The 23,585-nt window shown below is 42.9% G+C and overlaps 1 protein-coding gene across 1 annotated transcript in view; it reads right to left on the minus strand.

Moving 5' to 3' along the window:
• Window positions 1-23,585, minus strand: part of ARFGEF2 (ADP ribosylation factor guanine nucleotide exchange factor 2) — a 471,542-nt gene that overhangs the window by 397,083 nt on the left and 50,874 nt on the right. The window contains exon 2 of the mRNA XM_053716931.1: window positions 7,707-7,737. Within this exon, the coding sequence (XP_053572906.1) occupies window positions 7,707-7,737 (31 nt within the window). The remainder of the gene's footprint in view (window positions 1-7,706; window positions 7,738-23,585) is intronic.

The following is a 23,585-nucleotide window of genomic DNA, read 5'->3' on the forward strand; positions in this document are numbered from 1 at the left end:
AGCAAAAGTATTGAATTTGTAAAATTTGGCAAAAGTATGCAGTGAAGACCAAGTCGCTGCCTTACAAATCTGTTCAACAGAAGCCTCATTTTTGAAAGCCCATGTGGAAGCCACTGCTCTAGTAGAATGAGCAGTAATTCTTTCAGGAGGCTGCTGGCCAGCAGTCTCATAGGCCAAACGGATGATGCTTTTCAGCCAAAAGGAAAGAGAGGTAGCAGTCGCTTTCTGACCTCTCCTCTTACCAGAATAGATAACAAACAAGGAAGATGTTTGTCTGAAATCCTTAGTTGCTTGTAAATAGAACTTTAAAGCACAAACTACATCAAGATTGTGTAATAGACATTCCTTCTTCGAAGATGGATTAGGACACAGAGAAGGAACAACTATTTCCTGGTTAATATTCTTGTTAGAAACAACTTTAGAAAGAAAACCAGGCTTGGTACACAAAACTACCTTATCTGCGTGGAACACCAGGTAAGGTGAATCACACTGTAAGGCAGATAATTCTGAAACTCTTCAAGCAGAAGAGATAGCTATCAAAAACAAAACTTTCCAAGATAACAACTTAATGTCTATGGAATGTAAAGGTTCAAACGGAACCCCTTGAAGAACTGAAAATACTAGATTTAGACTCCATGGCAGAGCCACAGGTTTATAGACAGGCTTGATTCTGACTAAAGCCTGAGCAAACGCTTGAACGTCTGGTACCTCTACCAGACGCTTGTGTAACAGGATAGACAAAGCAGATATTTGTCCTTTTAAGGAACTAGCTGACAATCCTTTCTCCAGTCCTTCTTGGAGAAAGGACAATATCCTGGGAATCCTAATCTTACTCCATGAGTAACCCTTGGATTCACACCAACAAAGATATTTCCGTCATATCTTATGGTAGATTTTCCTGGTGACAGGCTTTCTAGCCTGAATCAGAGTATCTATAACTGACTCAGAGAACCCAAGCTTTGATAGAATTAAGCGTTCAATCTCCAAGCAGTCAGACGTAGAGAAACTAAATTTGGATGCTTGAACGGACCCTGTATTAGAAGATCCTGCCTCATTGGCAGTGACCATGGTGGGACAGATGACATGTCCACTAGGTCTGCATACCAAGTCCTGCGTGGCCACGCAGACGCTATCAGAATCACGAAGCCTTCTCCTGCTTGATTCTGGCAACCAGACGCGGGAGGAGAGAAAACGGTGGAAAAACATAAGCCAGATTGAAGGACCAAGGCGCTGCTAGAGCATCTATCAATACCGCCTTGGGATCCCGGGACCAGGACCCATAGAGAGGAAGTTTGGTGTTCTGACGGGACGCCATCAGATCCAACTCTGGGGTGCCCCATAGCTTAGTCAGCTGGGCAAATACCTCCGGGTGGAGTTCCCACTCCCCCGGGTGAAAAGTCTGACGACTTTGAAAATCCGCCTCCCAGTTGTCTACTCCTGGGATGTGAATTGCTGAGAGATGGCAGGAGTGATCCTCCACCCACCTGATTATTTTGGTTACTTCCGTCATCGCTAGGGAACTCTTTGTTCCCCCCTGATGATTGACATAAGCTACAGTCGTGATGTTGTCCGACTGAAATCTGATGAATTTGGCTGCCGCTAGTTAAGGCCATGCCTGAAGAGCGTTGAATATCGCCCTCAGTGCCAGAATATTTATCGGGAGAAGAGATTCTTCCCGAGACCATAAGCCCTGAGCTTTCAGGGAGTCCCAGACCGCACCCCAGCCTAATAGACTGGCGTCGGTCGTTACGATGATCCACTCTGGCCTGCGGAAACATATTCCCTGAGACAGGTGATCCTGAGACAACCACCAGAGAAGAGAATCTCTGGTCTCCTGGTCCAAATGAATGAGGAGACAAATCTGCATAATCCCCATTCCACTGTTTGAGTATGCATAGATGCAGTGGTCTGAGGTGTATCCGAGCAAAAGGGACTATGTCCATTGCCGCAACCATTAGTCCGATTGTCTCCATGCACTGAGCCACAGATGGCCGAGGAATGGAATAAAGAGCTCGGCAAGTAGTTAAGAGTTTTAGCTTTCTGACCTCCGTCAGAATTATTTTCATTTCTACCGAGTCTATCAGGGTTCCTAGGAATGGAACTCTTGTGAGGGGGGAGAGAGAACTCTTTTTGATGTTCACCTTCCACCCGTGAGACCTCAGAAAGGCCAATACAATCTCCGTGTGAGACTTGGTTCTTTGGAAAGTTGACGCCTGAATTAAGATGTCGTCTAGGTAAGGCGCCACTGCTATGCCCCGCGGTCTTAGAACCGCCAGGAGGGACCCTAGCACCTTTGTGAAAATTCTGGGAGCAGTGGCCAACCCGAAAGGAAGAACCACAAACTGAAAATGCTTGTCCAGAAAGGCGAACCTGAGAAACTGGTGATGATCTTTGTGGATAGGAATGCGCAGATACGCATCCTTTAGATCCATGGTAGTCATATATTGACCCTCCTGGATCATTGGTAAGATTGTCCGAATGGTCTCCATCTTGAATGATGGGACTGAGGAATTTGTTTAGAATTTTGAGATCCAGGATTGGTCTGAAAGTTCCTTCTTTTTTGGGAACCACAAACAGGTTTGAGTAAAACCCCAGTCCTTGTTCTGCAATTGGAACTGGGTGGATCACTCCCATTGTATGTAGATCTTCTACACAGCGTAAAAACGCCTCTTTCTTTGTCTGATCTGTAGACAGACGAGAAATGTGGAACCTTCCCCTTGGAGGAGAGTCCTTGAATTCTAGAAAGTATCCCTGGGCTACAATCTCTAATGCCCAAGGATCGTGTACATCTCTTGCCCAGGCCTGAGCGAAGAGAGAGAGTCTGCCACCTACTAGATCCGGTCCCGGATCGGGGGCTACCCCTTCATGCTGTCTTGGTGGCAGCTGCAGGCTTTTTGGCCTGTTTACCCTTATTCCAGCCCTGGTAAGGTTCCCAGTTTGCCTTGGGCTGTGAAGCGTTACCCTCTTGCTTTGCAGCCGGAGAGGATGAAGCGGGGCCGTTCCTGAAATTGCAAAAGGAACGAAAATTAGCCTTGTTCATTGTTTTAAAGGCTTTGTCCTGAGGGAGAGCATGGCCTTTTCCCCCAGTGATATCTGAAATAATCTCTTTCAATTCAGGCCCGAATAGGGTCTTCCCTTTGAAAGGAATCTTCAAAAGCTTGGATTTAGACGACACATCGGCCGACCAGGACTTTTAACCATAGCGCTCTGCGCGCCAAAATGGCGAAACCTGAATTTTTCACCGCTAACAGCTATTTGGAAAGCGGCGTCAGTGATAAAAGAATTAGCTAGCTTTAGAGCCTTAATTCTATCCATAATTTCCTCATATGAGGTCTCCGTCTGGAGAGAGTCTTCCAGCGCCTCAAACCAGAAAGCAGCTGCAGTAGTTACAGGAATAATGCAGGCAATAGGTTGGAGAAGAAAACCTTGTTGAACAAAAATTTTCTTAAGTAAAACCTCAAATTTGTTATCCATAGGGTCTTTAAAAGCACAACTGTCTTCAATTGGTATGGTTGTGCGTTTAGCTAGTGTAGAAACAGCTCCCTCCACCTTAGGGACCGTCTGCAACGAGTCCCGCATGGGGTCAGATATGGGGAACATTTTCTTAAAAACAGGAGGGGGGACAAAAAGGGACACCTGTCCTATCCCACTCCCTAGTAACGATATCCGCAATCCTCTTAGGGACCGGAAACGCATCCGTGTAAACAGGGACCTCTAGGTACTTGTCCATTTTACACAATTTCTCTGGGATCACCAAAGGCTCACAGTCATCCAGAGTAGCTAATACCTCCCTAAGTAAAACATGGAGGTGTTCTAGTTTAAATTTAAAAGCCAATGTATCTGAATCTGTCTGGGGGGGAACCCTTCCTGAAACAGAGACTTCTCCCTCAGACATCAAATCCCTCGCTCCCACTTCAGAGCGTTGTGAGGGTATATCGGATACGGCTACCAAAGCGTCAGAATGCTCATAATCTGTTCTTAAAACGGAGCTATCACGCTTTGCAGGTAACACGGGCAGTTTAGATAAGAAGGCTGTAAGAGAATTATCCATGACTGTCGCTAAGTCTTGTAATGTAAAAGGGTTAGACGTACTAGAGGTACTAGGCGTCGCTTGCGCGGGCGTAACTGGTTGTGACACTTGGGGAGAGGCAGACGGGCTACCCTCGTTACCTTCAGGCTGAGAATTATCTTGGGCCACATTCATAAGTGCAACAATATGATCTTTAAAGTGTATAGACATATCAGTACAAGTAGGGACACATTCTGAGAGGGGGTTCCACCATGGCTTCTAAACACATTGAACAAGGATTTTCCTTAGTGTCAGACATGTTTAACAGACTAGTAGAGTACACAAACAGGCTTGGAATCACTTTAATCAAATAAAAAACACAATTTGAAAAAAACGTTACTGTGCCTTTAAGAGATAAAAAGAGCACACAATTTTACAAAACGGTGAAAAATGCAGCAATCTTTCTGAAATGTTCACAGTATGTAGCTAAAGCCTTAATAAGATTGCACCCCAAGTTTCAAAACGATTAACCCCTTAATGCCCAAACCGGAGCAGCCTAAAGCCAACACCTGGTTAAATCACTACAGCACCTTGCCACAGCCTTGCTGTGGCCCTACCTTCCCTTAGGGATCAGATTCAGGGGTATATAGCTTCTTTTAGGCCCTCAAACATCAGCAGGACCCTCCATGTGAAACAGCATGAACTTATCTGCAATTCTAAGTGCGCATCTGAGGCAATTAGGCCCCTCCCACTCTACTCCGGAGCTGTGAGGCCTAATAAATCACTCCTAAGTGACTAAAAAACAGCCATGTGGTAATAACCCCAGAAAAAACCCAAAAGGGCTTTCAAAGTGTCTTGCAAAACGATTTTTCCTTAGCCAAACAATCGATTGCCCTGAATAAGTGTCAACCAGTATATTAGCCCTATTATGTAAGCATTCAATTCCTTACTAAGTCTGTAAAGATAGATTACCCTCCCTTCATGGGGATATTGTCAGTCTCTTCTAGCATTATCTCAGTCTTGTCTAGAAATAAATGACTGAAAATACCTTATTGCAGATCACCCTGCAAACTGTTCCCCCCAACTGAAGTTTTCTGGTACTCCTCAGTCCTGTGTGGGAACAGCAGTGGATTTTAGTTACAACGTGCTAAAATCATTTTCCTCAGCAGAAATCTTCATCACTTTTCTGCTAGAGAGTAAATAGTACAAACCGGTACCATTTAAAATAACAAACTTTTGATTGAAGATAATAAAACTACAATTCTAACACCACATTCACTTTACACTCCCGAGAGAGACCCTAGTGCTTAGAGCCAGCAAAGAGAATGACTGGGGGGTTGAGCTAGAGGGGGAGCTATATGGACAGCTTTGCTGTGTGCTCTCTTTGCTACTTCCTGTAGGGAATGAGAATATCCCACAAGTAAAGGATGAATCCGTGGACTGGATACACCTTGCAAGAGAAAGACAAAAAAGTACAAAAGAATCCTTAATATAAACCTAATGGCAGTAAACACTACGGAAAACTATAAAAGAAACTGTCACGCTCGGCCGCCGGGAAGCTCCGGCGGTCCTCCTTGCGTGCTTGATCGACAGGTTGTCTGCTCGGCTGAGCCGTCCCCTCCTGCTGACGTCAGGACTTGGCTTCGGTGCCCGTTTGTTTGTTCCTCTTCGTGGCTCCTGTGAGTACTCTGTTTTGCTCCTTAACCCTCAAACTGCCTGCTAACCTGTTGCCAAACTCTGCAAGTACTGACTACGCTGTGTTAACCCTCAAACTGCCTGATAACCTGTTGCCAAACTCTGCAAGTACTGACTACGCTGTGTTAACCCTCAAACTGCCTGATAACCTGTTGCAAAACTCTGCATTACTGACTTTGCTGTGTTTAACCCTCAGACTGCCTGATAACAAGTTGCCAAACTCTGCATTATTGACCACGCTGGTGATTAAAGGGACATTAAACACTAAATACATGCTAGATAGAATGATACATTCAAAGAAAAGATTAGTCCATGAGTAACATGTAGATGTATTTTTTAAAGTTTCATTAGTTGTTTAAAAAGTGACAAAATAACTGTAAAGTTTTAGTGTCTATAAAACACTGGGAGCTGCCATGTTGTAACTTGTGTTACCTTCTCTGCTGTGGCCAATTAGAGACAGTTATAAATAGGTCACTAGAGTGTGCAGCCAATGGTTGTGCTGGATTTAACAGTGTTCTGCACTTCCATTTCTAACAGGAACTGAAAAGCTCACAATTTCAGAATGGAATTACAGGCAAAGAGGACAAAATAAATAATGAAAGTATATTACAGAGCTCTTTTATATATACAATTTATCATTTTATCTTACCATCTCAAAGTGTTTAATGTCCCTTTAACCCTCAAACTGTCTGGTTACCTGTTGCTAGACTTTGCATTACTGACTTCGCTGTGCTTAACTCTCTAATTGCGGATTTCAAGTTACCAACTCCTGCATTATTAACTGCTTATTGTTTAACCCTCCTTCTGTCTGAGAATAAGTTGTCTTTCCCTGCAACCCTGGTACTGTGGAGGACTATTCCTGAACTGCCTGTATACAGTTCCCTATTCAGAAGCCTATCCATCAGATATCTAGAATTCCATTACTCTTCCCAGAGGACTCAGACCAACACTGCTCCATATCGTGAGTACCTTGTTTTATAGAATTTGTCGTGGGGTCACGTCCTGGATTAAACTCAGAGAAACAAAGAAAAGAAATCAGGCCAAAGCATGGGTAGAAGAGTGTGTATCAGCGAAGAAGCAGTTCTTTAGGAACCAGAAGCAAAAATCAAGCACAGGAAAAAGTTTAACCCTGCGCTGCCAGATATGCCAATGCCAATAACGCTCAGGCAAAAGGAGAGAGGAAGCGGCGCAAGTTATGGGCTATGAGAAAATGCTGGCCCCTTAAGATAAAAAGACATGCTAAATATTTGTTTTAACACATGCTGGGGGATAGAAGCAATAAAGTTGGAGCCAAAATACACTTTAAACTAAAAAAAATACTGCCCTTACATAATTTCAGGTTCTAAAGATTCCTGTCTGAACCCCCTGAATGTAAAGTCCCATAGAGTAAAGCAGTGGTGGTGTAACTGTCTAAACCATGTCCCCTAGCTATTACCTGCTAATAGCCTGTGGGCTATGATGAGTGCTAATAAAGTTATAGCACTTACCCGTAAGGCACCCATGCTACTGTGCTTACCTCTGTAGCCCAGTTTTGCAGTAGAAAGCCCATCCAGTGTTGTGTACATAACAGCTAAGGCTTACTGTAAAGAGTATCTCAACGACCCGACAAGAGGCAGCTAGGGGACCGGCCCTGCGACAACTACGGTAGCTTGTGACTAACTCCAACACCGGGAGTAATTGTGTCAATATCCTATACTTCATTATCCTCTCTGTCTTTCCCTGGCAAAGACCTCAAATTGGTCTGAGGACCCCTCTCTATGAATAAAAATAAGAACCTCCTCAATTCTTCACCCGCCTCCTGGGATGCAAAAATTAAACTGAATTATCAGTGAGGTGGGAGGGATAAAATACTCTTGGAGTTTTGGGAAATCTTTGCCGCCTCCTAGTGAAAGGGATTTGAATCCCAAAAGTAATAAACTTGTGGACTCTTACCGCCTTACAAGAGAAAACGTTTTTCCATAAGAACATTTACTACGCTAGGAAAGAAAGTCATATCACTTACTTCGGTTGTTCAATTTCCGATTTAATTTCATCTGCAAAAAAAATAGAAAAAATAAAGATAAATCAGTGAAACATATTAAGCACCATAAAACAGTAGCTGCAACTACAATTCATACATTTTACAGTAGATAGAAATAATTAAATATAAGTATAATAAATGTACTGCTTACAAATTATGACCACAGAAGAAAGTAGATATTAAAACAAGCGCTTTAAATAGCTAGTATTTTGTAATAATAATAATAATAATAAAAATAATAATACCAATAATTAGAATTATGCACATAACATCCATCCATATATGTCTTTTCTTTCTCTCTTTTCGGAGCTGGATTCATTCACACGTACAAGCAAGTATGCACCAACAAATAAAATTTGATAACACAAAACATAGGGAAGGGAGTATCAACAGCCATAAGCAATAATCCAATATCAGTTAATGACACTTAGAGGATGATTAGCCAATGTACAATTGATATTTTTGCAAGGAAAAAAGTTTACAAAGTTGGCATCAAGAATTCCTCTGTTTTTTGTAACTACGCAAAAAGAACCATGAATAGCCTCCTTATTTCAGGACAAACGGCCATAGTCTATAAGATGTCCATATTTTGTTTTAGTGATATCTATGTAATGAAATCATAGATGAGTTTTATTCCCCCCCCCCCCCCCCCATAACTATAAAAAAAAATTGCGGCACCGTTTTATGATAAGGACTTTTATTACACAAAATGGGACTATTATTTAAAATGGGACTAGACTTACAAAACAAATGAGGAAAGGGATTTGGGAGCAGTAATAGATAACAAGTTAAAGATGAGTGCACAATGCAGGGCAGCGGCTTAATACTAGCGTGTTTTAAAAGAAGCATTGATGCAAGTGAAAAAACCATAATTCTGCCACTATATAAATCCCTGGTAAGACCTCACCTTGAGTATGAGTGCAGTTCTGGGGAGCAATCTCAAAAAACGACATTGCAGATTTAGAAAAAGTTCATAGAAGGGCCACAAAACTAAAGGGAATGGAAAATTTAAAGGGACAGTCTAGTCAAAAATAATCTTTCATAATTCTGATGGGGAATGTAATTTGAAACAACTTTCCAATTTACTTTTATCATCAATTTTGCTTTGTTCTCTTGGTATTCTTAGTTGAAAGCTAAGCCTAGGTAGGCTCATATGCCAATTTCTTAGCCCTTGAAGGCCGCCTCTTATCCAAATGCATTTTGACAGTTTTTCACAACTAGAGGGCGTTCATTCATGTGTGCCATATAGATAACATTGTGCTCATGCCCATGGAGTTACCTAGGAGTCAGCACTAATTGCAGGGGTCAAGTCGAGCGGGAATGCATTGGAACGGAGTTCCTGCACTATTTTTGCAGGTGGTACCAAGTTCCCCCTACAGAGAACAGAAAAGCTCAAGTAAACACTGATGCTGCTGTTGGGAGGAACTGAAGCTCAGTCTGGCTAGAGGGATAGTGAGATCCTGTAGCAATTAACACTTCCTACAATACACTAAATGCAAGCCTCCCAGCGGTCCTGCTGTGTGATCACTCAGCACTGCGTGGAACACATGGTGCTTACATTTCTGTGTGGCTTACTCTGGGGTTATTTAGCTCCCCTTAGCAGAAATAGGACTATTGCACCTTAACTGGGTGAGACTCTGCGACAGGCCCAAAGGCAACCATTCAACCCTTCATTGGTTTTAATTTGCTTTCATTAACCAAAGTGTATATATTATATACATATAAATACAGAGTGTGTGTGTGTGTGTGTGTGTGTGTGTGTGTGTGTGGTGTGTGTGTGTGTGTGTGTGGTGTGTGTATGTATAAAACAATATTGTTTAGGAGGTAGAAGTCTTGGTGTGTTCCCACACTATTTTTTTGAAGGACTTGACCCCTGACTGATTGGCTAAAATACAAGTCTGTTAAAAGAACTGAAATAAGGGGGCAGTCTGCAGAGGCTTCAAAACAAAAGGTAATCACAGAGGTAAAAAGTATAATAATATAACAGTGTTGGTTATGCAAAACTGGGGAATGGGTAATAAAGGGATTATCTATCTTTTAATCCCTTAAGGACCACACCATTTTCTGTCCGTTTGGGACCAGGGCTATTTTTACATTTCTGTGGTGTTTGTGTTTAGCTGTAATTTTCCTCTTACTCAATTACTGTACCCACACATATTATATATCGTTTTTCTCGCTAATAAATGGACTTTTTAAAGATACCATTATTTTCATCATATCTTATAAATTAATATAAAAAAAATTATTAAATATTATTTTAAAAAAAATGGAAAAAAACACACACTTTTTCCAACTTTGACCCCCAAAATCTGTTACAAATCTACAACCACCAAAAAACACCCATGCTAAATAGTTTCTAAATTTTGTCCTGAGTTTAGAAATACCCAATATTTACATGTTCTTTGCTTTTTTTGCAAGTTATAGGGCAATAAATACAAGTAGCACTTTGCTATTTCCAAACAACTTTTTTCAAAATTAGCTCTAGTTACATTGGGACACTGACATCTGTCAGGAATCCCTGAATATCCCTTTACCTGTATATATTTTTTTTTTTAGAAGACATCCCAAAGTATTGCTCTAGGCCCATTTTGGTATATTTCATGCCACCATTTCACCACCAAATGCAATCAAATAAAAAAAAATTGTTCACTTTTTCACAATTTTTTTCACAAACTTTAGGTTTCTCACTGAAATTTTTTACAAACAGCTTGTGCAATTATGGCACGAATGGTTGTAAAAGCTTCTCTGGGATCCCCTTTGTTCAGAAATAGCAGACATATATGGCTTTGGGGTTGCTTTTTGGTAATTAGAAGGCCGCTAAATGACACTGCGCACCGTATGTGTATTATGCCCCGCAGTGAAGGGGTGAATTAGGGAGCATGTAGGGAACTTGTAGGGTTAATTTTAGCTTTAGTGTAGTAGACAACCCAAAGTATTGATCTAGGCCCATTAAGGTATATTTCATGCCACCATTTCACCGCCAAATGCGATCAAATAAAAAAAATTGTTCACTTTTTCACAAACATTTTTTTAAAAATTAGGTTTCTCACTGAAATTATTTACAAACAGCTTGTGCAATTATGGCACAAATGGTTGTTAATGCTTCTCTGGGATCCCCTTTGTTCAGAAATAGCAGACATATATGGCTTTGGCGTGGCTTTTTGGTAATTAGAAGGCCTCTAAATGCCGCTGCGCACCACACGTGTATTATGCCCAGAAGTGAAGGGGTTAATTAGGTAGCTTGTAGGGAGCTTGCAGGGTTAATTTTAGCTTTAGTTTAGAGATCAGCCTCCCATCTGACAAATCACACCCCCTGATCCCTCCCAAACAGCTCTCTCCCCTCCCCCACCCCTCAATTGTCCCCGCCATCTTAAGTGCCAGTGGGGGGGGGGTGTTTTTTTGTTGTTGTTTTTTTAAACATAATTCTGCTGTGTAGGATCCCCTATTAGCCCCCAACCTCCCAGATCCACCCCCCCCAAACAGCTCTCTAACCCGCCCCCTCTACCTTACTGTGCGCCATCTTGGGTACTGGCAGCTGTCTGCCAGTACCCAGTTTGCCATAAAATATGGTATTTAAAAATAAATAAAACGTTTATTATAAAATTATTCAATATTTTCTGTGGTGTAGCAGCCACCCCTCAATATCCAATCCCCTCCCATATCCCTGTAACATTATCAATTTTTTTTATTGTGCCATAGTGTAGAGTTCTTACCCACTCCAGTACGCGATCCTGCCCCCCTCTGACGCACTTCCTTCACCAATGGCCGCCCACCCACCAACGATCACGGCCATCGATGGCCAATGCAGAGAGGGCCACAGAGTGGCTCTCTCTGCATCGGACTGCTAACAAATGTTATTGCAGGATGCCTCAATATCGAGGCATCACTGCAATAACATGAAAGCGGAAAGCTTGGAAAGACGAACAACGTACAGGGTACGTCCTTAGTCGTTAAGGACCATTTTTTGTAGGACGTACCCTGTACGTTGTTGATCGTTAAGGGGTTAAAACAAACAATTTCAAGTAGACTGTGCCTTTTAGCTATGATGAGAGGTTAGTCAAACTGGATCTGTTTTCTCTATAAAAAAAAGGCGCGGAGACATGATTATGTTATATAAATATATTTAAGGCACATATACAGAGATGACAGAAGCTCTGTTTATTTAAAGAAAATAGCTTGTGACAAGAGGTCACAATTTAAGGCTGGAGGAAAGGAGATTTAAACTCCAGCAACGTAAATGTTTTTTCACTGTAAGAGAATTCACATTGTCATCAGCAAGCGCTATCCAGTGTGCTGAATCCAAAAATGGCCAGGCTCCTTAGATAAGATTCCTGCTTTTTCAAATACAGATAGCAAGAGAACCAAGAAAATTTGTCAATAGGAGTAAATTAGAAAGTTGCTTAAAATGACATGCTCTATCTGAATCATGAAAGAAAAAAAAACATAATTTATGCTTACCTGATAAATTCCTTTCTCCTGTAGTGTAGTCAGTCCACGGGTCATCATTACTTATGGGATATTAACTCCTCCCCAACAGGAAGTGCAAGAGGATCACCCAAGCAGAGCTGCTATATAGCTCCTCCCCTCTACGTCACACCCAGTCATTCGACCGAGAACCAAACGAGAAAGGAGAAACTATAGGGTGCAGTGGTGACTGGAGTATAATTTAAAAATTTAGACCTGCCTTAAAAAACAGGGCGGGCTGTGGACTGACTACACTACAGGAGAAAGGAATGTATCAGGTAAGCATAAATTATGTTTTCTCCTGTTAAGTGTAGTCAGTCCACGGGTCATCATTACTTATGGGATACCAATACCAAAGCTAAAGTACACGGATGAAGGGAGGGACAGGCAGGATCTCTATACGGAAGGAACCACTGCCTGTAGAACCTTTCTCCCAAAAACAGCCTCAGAAGAAGCAAAAAAGTGTCAAATTTGTAAAATTTGGAAAAAGTATGAAGAGAAGACCAAGTTGCAGCCTTGCAAATCTGTTCAACAGAGGCCTCGTTCTTAAAGGCCCAAGTGGAAGCCACAGCTCTAGTAGAATGAGCTGTAATCCTTTCAGGAGGTTGCTGTCCAGCAGTCTCATAGGCTAAGCGTATTATGCTACGAAGCCAAAAGGATAGAGAGGTAGCAGATGCTTTTTGACCTCTCCTCTGTCCAGAATAAACGACAAACAGGGAAGAAGTTTGGCGAAAATCTTTAGTTGCCTGTAAATAAAATTTCAGGGCACGGACTACATCTAGATTGTGCAGAAGTCGTTCCTTCTTTGAAGAAGGGTTAGGACACAATGATGGAACAACAATCTCTTGATTGATATTCTTGTTAGTGACTACCTTAGGTAAGAACCCAGGTTTAGTACGCAGAACTACCTTATCTGAATGAAAAATCAGATACGGAGAATCACAATGTAAGGCTGATAACTCAGAGACTCTACGAGCCGAGGAAATAGCCATTAAAAACAGAACTTTCCAAGATAACAGCTTGATATCAATGGAATGAAGGGGTTCAAACGGAACACCCTGTAAAACGTTAAGAACTAAGTTTAAGCTCCACGGTGGAGCTACAGTCTTAAACACAGGCTTAATTCTAGCCAAAGCCTGACAAAAAGCCTGAACGTCTGTAACTTCTGACAGACGTTTGTGAAGAAGGATGGACAGAGCTGAGATCTGTCCCTTTAAAGAACTTGCAGATAAACCCTTTTCTAAACCTTCTTGTAGAAAAGACAATATCCTAGGAATCCTAACCTTACTCCATGAGTAACCCTTGGATTCGCAAGTATTTACGCCATATCTTATGGTAAATCTTCCTGGTAACAGGTTTCCCAGCCTGTATTAAGGTATCAATTACTGGCTCCGAAAATCCACGCTTTGATAAAATTAAGCGTTCAATTTCCATGCAGTCAGCTTCAGAGAAATTAGATTTTGATGTTTGAAAGGACCCTGAATTAGAAGGTCCTGTCTCAGAGGCAGAGACCAAGGTGGACAGGATGACATGTCCACTAGATCTGCATACCAGGTCCTGCGTGGCCACGCAGGCGCTATTAGAATCACTGATGCTTTCTCCTGTTTGATCCTGGCAATCAAACGAGGAAGCATCGGGAAGGGTGGAAACACATAAGCCATCCTGAAGGTCCAAGGTGCTGTCAAGGCATCTATCAGGACCGCTCCCGGGTCCCTGGACCTGGACCCGTAACGAGGAAGCTTGGCGTTCCGGCGAGACGCCATGAGATCCATATCTGGTTTGCCCCAACGTCAAAATATTTGGGCAAAGACCTCCGGATGAAGTTCCCACTCCCCCGGATGAAAAGTCTGGTGACTTAGGAAATCCACCTCCCAGTTCTCCACTCCTGGGATGTGGATCGCTGACAGGTGGCAAGAGTGAGACTCTGCCCAGCGAATTATCTTTGATACTTCCATCATCGCTAAGGAACTTCTTGTCCCTCCCTGATGTTTGATGTAAGCCACAGTCGTGATGTTGTCCGACTGAAACCTGATGAACCTCAGAGTTGCTAACTGAGGCCAAGCCAGAAGGGCATTGAGAACTGCTCTCAATTCCAGAATGTTTATTGGAAGGAGACTCTCCTCTTGAGTCCATGATCCCTGAGCCTTCAGGGAATTCCAGACAGCGCCCCAACCTAGTAGGCTGGCGTCTGTAGTTACAATTGTCCAGTCTGGCCTGCTGAAGGGCATCCCCCTGGACAGATGTGGCCGAGAAAGCCACCATAGAAGAGAATCTCTGGTCTCTTGATCCAGATTCAGCGTAGGGGACAAATCTGAGTAATCCCCATTCCACTGACTTAGCATGCACAATTGCAGCGGTCTGAGGTGCAGGCGTGCAAAAGGAACTATGTCCATTGCCGCTACCATTAAGCCGATTACCTCCATGCATTGAGCCACTGACGGGTGTTGAATGGAATGAAGGGCACGGCAAGCATTTAGAAGCTTTGTTAACCTGTCCTCTGTCAGGTAAATTTTCATTTCTACAGAATCTATAAGAGTCCCCAAGAAGGGAACTCTTGTGAGTGGTAAGAGAGAACTCTTCTCCTCGTTTACTTTCCACCCATGCGAACTTAGAAATGCCAGTACTAACTCTGTATGAGACTTGGCAGTTTGAAAGCTTGACGCTTGTATCAGAATGTCGTCTAGGTACGGAGCTACCGAAATTCCTTGCGGTCTTAGTACCGCCAGAAGAGAGCCCAGAACTTTTGTAAAGATTCTTGGAGCCGTAGCCAACCCGAAGGGAAGATCTACAAACTGGTAATGCCTGTCTAGGAAGGCAAACCTTAGATACCAGTAATGCTCTCTGTGAATCGGTATGTGAAGGTAAGCATCCTTTAAATCCACTGTGGTCATGTACTGACCTCTTTGGATCATGGGTAAGATTGTCCGAATAGTTTCCATCTTGAATGATGGAACTCTTGGGAATTTGTTTAGGATCTTTAAATCCAATATTGGTCTGAAGGTTCCCTCTTTTTTGGGAACCACAAACAGATTTAAGTAAAACCCTTGTCCGTGTTCCGACCGCGGAACTGGGTGGATCACTCCCATTAGTAAAAGGTCTTGTACACAGCGTAGAAACGCCTCTTTCTTTATCTGGTTTGTTGACAACCTTGAAAGGTGAAATCTCCCTTGTGGAGGAGAAGCTTTGAAGTCCAGAAGATATCCCTGAGATATGATCTCCAACGCCCAGGGATCCTGGACATCTCTTGCCCAAGCCTGGGCGAAGAGAGAGAGTCTGCCCCCCACTAGATCCGTTTCCGGATCGGGGGCCCTCACTTCATGCTGTCTTAGGGGCAGCAGCAGGTTTTCTGGCCTGCTTGCCCTTGTTCCAGGCCTGGTTAGGTTTCCAGCCTTGTCTGTAGCGAGCAACAGCTCCTTCCTGTTTTGGAGCAGAGGAAGTTGAAGCTGCTCCTGCCTTGAAGTTACGAAAGGCACGAAAATTAGACTGTCTAGCCCTGGGTTTGGCTCTGTCTTGAGGCAGGGCATGGCCTTTACCTCCCGTAATATCAGCGATAATTTCTTTCAAACCGGGCCCGAATAAAGTCTGCCCCTTGAAAGGTATATTAAGTAATTTCGATTTAGAAGTTACATCAGCTGACCAGGATTTTAGCCACAGCGCTCTGCGTGCCTGAATGGCGAATCCGGAATTCTTAGCCGTAAGTTTAGTTAAATGTACTACGGCATCAGAAATAAATGAATTAGCTAGCTTAAGGGTTTTAAGCTTGTGTGAAATCTCATCTAATGTCGCTGAGTCAAGGGTCTCTTCCAGAGACTCAAACCAAAATGCTGCCGCAGCCGTGACAGGCGCAATGCATGCAAGGGGTTGTAATATAAAACCTTGTTGAACAAACATTTTCTTAAGGTAACCCTCTAACTTTTTATCCATTGGATCTGAAAAGGCACAGCTATCCTCCACCGGGATAGTGGTACGCTTAGCTAAAGTAGAAACTGCTCCCTCCACCTTAGGGACCGTTTGCCATAAGTCCCGTGTGGTGGCGTCTATTGGAAACATTTTTCTGAATATAGGAGGGGGTGAGAAAGGCACACCGGGTCTATCCCACTCCTTAGTAATAATTTCAGTAAGTCTCTTAGGTATAGGAAAAACGTCAGTACTCGTCGGTACCGCAAAATATTTATCCAACCTACACATTTTCTCTGGGATTACAACTGTGTTACAATCATTCAGAGCCGCTAACACCTCCCCTAGCAATACACGGAGGTTTTCCAGCTTAAACTTAAAATTTGAAATGTCTGAATCCAGTTTATTTGGATCAGATCCGTCACCCGCAGAATGAAGCTCTCCGTCCTCATGCTCTGCAAATTGTGACGCAGTATCAGACATGGCCCTAGCATTATCAGTATACTCTGTTCTCATCCCAGAGTGATCTCGTTTACCTCTAAGTTCTGGCAATTTAGACAAAACTTCAGTCATAACATTAGCCATGTCTTGTAGAGTGATTTGTAATGGCCGCCCTGATGTACTTGGCGTTACAATATCACGCACCTCCTGAGCGGGAGATGCAGGTACTGACACGTGAGGCAAGTTAGTCGGCATAACTTCCCCCTCGTTGTCTGGTGAATGTTGCTTAACATGTACAGATTGACTTTTATTTAAAGTAGCATCAATGCAATTAGTACATACATTTCTATTGGGCTCCACCTTGGCTTTTGAACAATATTGCACAAAGAGATTCCTCTGTGTCAGACATGTTTAAACAAACTAGCAATTAGACTAGCAAGCTTGGAAATACTTTTCAACTAAATTTACAAGCAAGATGTAAAAACGTTACTGTGCCTTTAAGAAGCACACAAAAACTGTCACAGTTGAATAACAATGAACCGGATTAGTTATAGAAACCAAATTTAGCAAAGGATTGCACTCATTAGCAATGGATGATTAACCCTTAATATCAGAAAAAAACGTATAACAATTGAAAATATAAGCGTTTTTATCACAGTCAAGCACAGTCTCACAGGTCTGCTGTGAGTGAATACCTCCCTCAAACTAGTTTTGAAGACCCCTGAGCTCTGTGGAGACGTCCTGGATCATGCAGGGAGAAAAAGACAGACTGTGACTGAATTTCTGATGCGTAGTAAAAGCGCCAAAATAGGCCCCTCCCACTCACACTACAACAGTGAGGGAAGCTCAGTAAACTGTTTTAATTCAAAACAAACGACAGCCATGTGGAAAATAAAGCCCAAACCAATTTTCACCAAGTACCTCAGATAATTAAACGATTTAACATGCCAGTAAACGTTTAAAATCTAATATATGAAATGTCATTAAAAAGCATGCTGCTAGTCGCTCACACTGCAAGTTAGGCTAAAAATTATATGCATACAGTATTTTCCCAGTGAAGTGCCATTCCCCAGAAATACTTAAGTGTAAACATATATACATATCAGCCTGATACCAGTTGCTACTACTGCATTTAAGGCTGTACTTACATTATATCGGTATTAGCAGTATTTTCTCAGTCAATTCCATTCCTTAGAAAATAATATACTGCAACATACCTCTTTGCAGGTGAACCTGCCCGCTGTCCCCTGATCTGAAGTTACCTTACTCCTCAGAATGGCCGAGAACAGCAAACGGATCTTAGTTACGTCCGCTAATATCATATACAAAAACTCAGGTAGATTCTTCTTCAAATTCTGCCTGAGAAGGAAACAACACACTCCGGTGCCGTTTAAAATAACAAACTTTTGATTGAAGATATAAAAAAACAGAATTTATGTTTACCTGATAAATTACTTTCTCCAACGGTGTGTCCGGTCCACGGCGTCATCCTTACTTGTGGGATATTCTCTTCCCCAACAGGAAATGGCAAAGAGCCCAGCAAAGCTGGTCACATGATCCCTCCTAGGCTCCGCCTTCCCCAGTCATTCGACCGACGTAAAGGAGGAATATTTGCATAGGAGAAACCATATGATACCGTGGTGACTGTAGTTAAAGAAAATAAATTATCAGACCTGATTAAAAAACCAGGGCGGGCCGTGGACCGGACACACCGTTGGAGAAAGTAATTTATCAGGTAAACATAAATTCTGTTTTCTCCAACATAGGTGTGTCCGGTCCACGGCGTCATCCTTACTTGTGGGAACCAATACCAAAGCTTTAGGACACGGATGAAGGGAGGGAGCAAATCAGGTCACCTAGATGGAAGGCACCACGGCTTGCAAAACCTTCTCCCAAAAAATAGCCTCAGAAGAAGCAAAAGTATCAAACTTGTAAAATTTAGTAAAAGTGTGCAGTGAAGACCAAGTCGCTGCCTTACATATCTGATCAACAGAAGCCTCGTTCTTGAAGGCCCATGTGGAAGCCACAGCCCTAGTGGAATGAGCTGTGATTCTTTCAGGAGGCTGCCGTCCGGCAGTCTCGTAAGCCAATCTGATGATGCTTTTAATCCAAAAAGAGAGAGAGGTAGAAGTTGCTTTTTGACCTCTCCTTTTACCAGAATAAACAACAAACAAGGAAGATGTTTGTCTAAAATCCTTTGTAGCATCTAAATAGAATTTTAGAGCACGAACTACATCCAAATTGTGTAACAAACGTTCCTTCTTTGAAACTGGATTCGGACACAAAGAAGGCACGACTATCTCCTGGTTAATGTTTTTGTTAGAAACAACTTTCGGAAGAAAACCAGGTTTAGTACGCAGAACCACCTTATCTGCATGGAACACCAGATAAGGAGGAGAACACTGCAGAGCAGATAATTCTGAAACTCTTCTAGCAGAAGAAATTGCAACCAAAAACAAAACTTTCCAAGATAATAACTTAATATCAACGGAATGTAAGGGTTCAAACGGAACCCCCTGAAGAACTGAAAGAACTAAATTGAGACTCCAAGGAGGAGTCAAAGGTTTGTAAACAGGCTTGATTCTAACCAGAGCCTGAACAAAGGCTTGAACATCTGGCACAGCTGCCAGCTTTTTGTGAAGTAACACAGACAAGGCAGAAATCTGTCCTTTCAAAGAACTTGCAGATAATCCTTTCTCCAAACCCTCTTGAAGAAAGGATAGAATCTTAGGAATTTTTATCTTGTCCCAAGGGAATCCTTTAGATTCACACCAACAGATATATTTTTTCCATATTTTGTGGTAGATTTTTCTAGTTACAGGCTTCCTGGCCTGAACAAGAGTATCAATGACAGAATCTGAGAACCCTCGCTTTGATAAGATCAAGCGTTCAATCTCCAAGCAGTCAGTTGGAGTGAGACCAGATTCGGATGTTCGAACGGACCTTGAACAAGAAGGTCTCGTCTCAAAGGTAGCTTCCATGGTGGAGCCGATGACATATTCACCAGGTCTGCATACCAAGTCCTGCGTGGCCACGCAGGAGCTATCAAGATCACCGACGCCCTCTCCTGATTGATCCTGGCTACCAGCCTGGGGATGAGAGGAAACGGCGGGAATGCATAAGCTAGTTTGAAGGTCCAAGGTGCTACTAGTGCATCTACTAGAGTCGCCTTGGGATCCCTGGATCTGGACCCGTAGCAAGGAACCTTGAAGTTCTGACGAGAGGCCATCAGATCCATGTCTGGAATGCCCCACAGTTGAGTGATTTGGGCAAAGATGTCCGGATGGAGTTCCCACTCCCCCGGATGAAATGTCTGACGACTCAGAAAATCCGCTTCCCAGTTTTCCACTCCTGGATGTGGATTGCAGACAAGTGGCAGGAGTGAGTCTCCGCCCATTGAATGATTTTGGTCACTTCTTCCATCGCCAGGGAACTCCTTGTTCCCCCCTGATGGTTGATGTACGCAACAGTCGTCATGTTGTCTGATTGAAACCGTATGAACTTGGTCTTTGCTAGCTGAGGCCAAGCCTTGAGAGCATTGAAAATCGCTCTCAGTTCCAGAATATTTATCGGGAGAGTAGATTCTTCCCGAGACCAAAGACCCTGCGCTTTCAGGGGTCCCCAGACCGCGCCCCAGCCCACTAGACTGGCGTCGGTCGTGACAATGACCCACTCTGGTCTGCGGAAGCTCATCCCCTGTGACAGGTTGTCCAGGGACAGCCACCAACTGAGTGAATCTCTGGTCCTCTGATCTACTTGTATCGTCGGAGACAAGTCTGTATAGTCCCCATTCCACTGACTGAGCATGCACAGTTGTAATGTCCATTGCCGCTACCATCAAACCTATTACTTCCATGCACTGCGCTATGGAAGGAAGAGGAACAGAATGAAGTATTTGACAAGAGTTTAGAAGTTTTGATTTTCTGGTCTCTGTCAGAAAAATCCTCATTTCTAAAGAGTCTATTATTGTTCCCAAGAAGGGAACCCTTGTTGACGGAGATAGAGAACTTTTTTCTACGTTCACTTTCCACCCGTGAGATCTGAGAAAGGCCAGGACAATGTCCGTGTGGGCCTTTGCTTGTGGAAGGGACGACGCTTGAATCAGAATGTCGTCCAAGTAAGGTACTACTGCAATGCCCCTTGGTCTTAGCACCGCTAGAAGGGACCCTAGTACCTTTGTGAAAATTCTTGGAGCAGTGGCTAATCCGAATGGAAGTGCCACAAACTGGTAATGCTTGTCCAGGAATGCGAACCTTAGGAACCGATGATGTTCCTTGTGGATAGGAATATGTAGATACGCATCCTTTAAATCCACCGTGGTCATGAATTGACCTTCCTGGATGGAAGGAAGAATTGTTCGAATGGTTTCCATTTTGAACGATGGAACCTTGAGAAACTTGTTTAGGATCTTGAGATCTAAGATTGGTCTGAATGTTCCCTCTTTTTTGGGAACTACGAACAGATTGGAGTAGAACCCCATCCCTTGTTCTCCTAATGGAACAGGATGAATCACTCCCATTTTTAACAGGTCTTCTACACAATGTAAGAATGCCTGTCTTTTTATGTGGTCTGAAGACAATTGAGACCTGTGGAACCTCCCCCTTGGGGGAAGCCCCTTGAATTCCAGAAGATAACCTTGGGAGACTATTTCTAGCGCCCAAGGATCCAGAACATCTCTTGCCCAAGCCTGAGCGAAGAGAGAGAGTCTGCCCCCCACCAGATCCGGTCCCGGATCGGGGGCCAACATCTCATGCTGTCTTGGTAGCAATGGCAGGTTTCTTGGCCTGCTTTCCTTTGTTCCAGCCTTGCATTGGCCTCCAGGCTGGCTTGGCTTGAGAAGTATTACACTCTTGCTTAGAGGACGTAGCACTTGGGGCTGGTCCGTTTCTGCGAAAGGGACGCAAATTAGGTTTATTTTTGGTCTTGAAAGACCTATCCTGAGGAAGGGCGTGGCCCTTGCCCCCAGTGATATCAGAAATAATCTCTTTCAAGTCAGGGCCAAACAGCGTTTTCCCCTTGAAAGGAATGTTAAGCAATTTGTTCTTGGAAGACGCATCCGCTGACCAAGATTTTAGCCAAAGCGCTCTGCGCGCCACAATAGCAAAACCAGAATTTTTCGCCGCTAACCTAGCCAATTGCAAAGTGGCGTCTAGGGTGAAAGGATTAGCCAATTTGAGAGCATGAATTCTGTCCATAATCTCCTCATAAGAAGAATTATTATTGAGCGCCTTTTCTAGTTCATCGAACCAGAAACATGCTGCTGTAGTGACAGGAACAATGCATGAAATTGGTTGTAGAAGGTAACCTTGCTGAACAAACATCTTTTTAAGCAAACCCTCTAATTTTTTATCCATAGGATCTTTGAAAGCACAACTATCTTCTATGGGTATAGTGGTGCGTTTGTTTAGAGTAGAAACCGCCCCCTCGACCTTGGGGACTGTCTGCCATAAGTCCTTTCTGGGGTCGACCATAGGAAACAATTTCTTAAATATGGGGGGAGGGACGAAAGGTATACCGGGCCTTTCCCATTCTTTGTTTACAATGTCCGCCACCCGCTTGGGTATAGGAAAAGCTTCGGGGGGCCCCGGGACCTCTAAGAACTTGTCCATTTTACATAATTTCTCTGGAATGACCAAATTCTCACAATCATCCAGAGTAGATAACACCTCCTTAAGCAGAGCGCGGAGATGTTCCAATTTAAATTTAAATGTAATCACATCAGGTTCTGCTTGTTGAGAAATTTTCCCTGAATCTGAAATTTCTCCCTCAGACAAAACCTCCCTGGCCCCCTCAGACTGGTGTAGGGGCACTTCAGAACCAATATCATCAGCGTCCTCATGCTCTTCAGTATTTTCTAAAACAGAGCAGTCGCGCTTTCGCTGATAAGTGGGCATTTTGGCTAAAATGTTTTTGATAGAATTATCCATTACAGCCGTTAATTGTTGCATAGTAAGGAGTATTGGCGCACTAGATGTACTAGGGGCCTCCTGTGTGGGCAAGACTGGTGTAGACGAAGGAGGGGATGATGCAGTACCATGCTTACTCCCCTCACTTGAGGAATCATCTTGGGCATCATTTTCTCTAAATTTTGTGTCACATAAATCACATCTATTTAAATGAGAAGGAACCTTGGCTTCCCCACATTCAGAACACAGTCTATCTGGTAGTTCAGACATGTTAAACAGGCAAAAACTTGATAACAAAGTACAAAAAACGTTTTAAAATAAATCGTTACTGTCACTTTAAATTTTAAACTGAACACACTTTATTACTGCAATTGTGAAAAAGTATGAAGGAATTGTTCAAAATTCACCAAAATTTCACCACAGTGTCTTAATGCCTTAAAAGTATTGCACACCAAATTTGGAAGCTTTAACCCCTTTACAGTCCCTGGTATCTGCTTTGCTGAGACCCAACCAAGCCCAAAGGGGAATACGATACCAAATGACGCCTTCAGAAAGTCTTTTCTATGTATCAGAGCTCCTCACACATGCATCTGCATGTCATGCTTCCCAAAAACAAGTGCGCAATAGAGGCGCGAAAATGAGACTCTGCCTATGATTAGGGAAAGCCCCTAGAGAATAAGGTGTCCACTACAGTGCCTGCCGGTTATTTTACATAATTTCCAAGATTAAAATAATTCCTCAAGGCTATGGAGTATAAAATATGCTTATATATAAATCGATTTAGCCCAGAAAATGTCTACAGTCTTAAAAGCCCTTGTGAAGCCCTTTTTTTCCTTTCTGTAATAAAAATGGCTTACCGGATCCCATAGGGAAAATGACAGCTTCCAGCATTACATCGTCTTGTTAGAATGTGTCATACCTCAAGCAGCAAAAGTCTGCTCACTGTTCCCCCAACTGAAGGTAATTCCTCTCAACAGTCCTGTGTGGAAACAGCCATCGATTTTAGTAACGGTTGCTAAAATCATTTTCCTCTTACAAACAGAAATCTTCATCTCTTTTCTGTTTCAGAGTAAATAGTACATACCAGCACTATTTTAAAATAACAAACTCTTGATTGAATAATAAAAACTACAGTTAAACACTAAAAAACTCT

This window comes from Bombina bombina, chromosome 1, assembly GCF_027579735.1.
Source record: "Bombina bombina isolate aBomBom1 chromosome 1, aBomBom1.pri, whole genome shotgun sequence".
Classification (NCBI taxonomy): domain Eukaryota; kingdom Metazoa; phylum Chordata; class Amphibia; order Anura; family Bombinatoridae; genus Bombina; species Bombina bombina.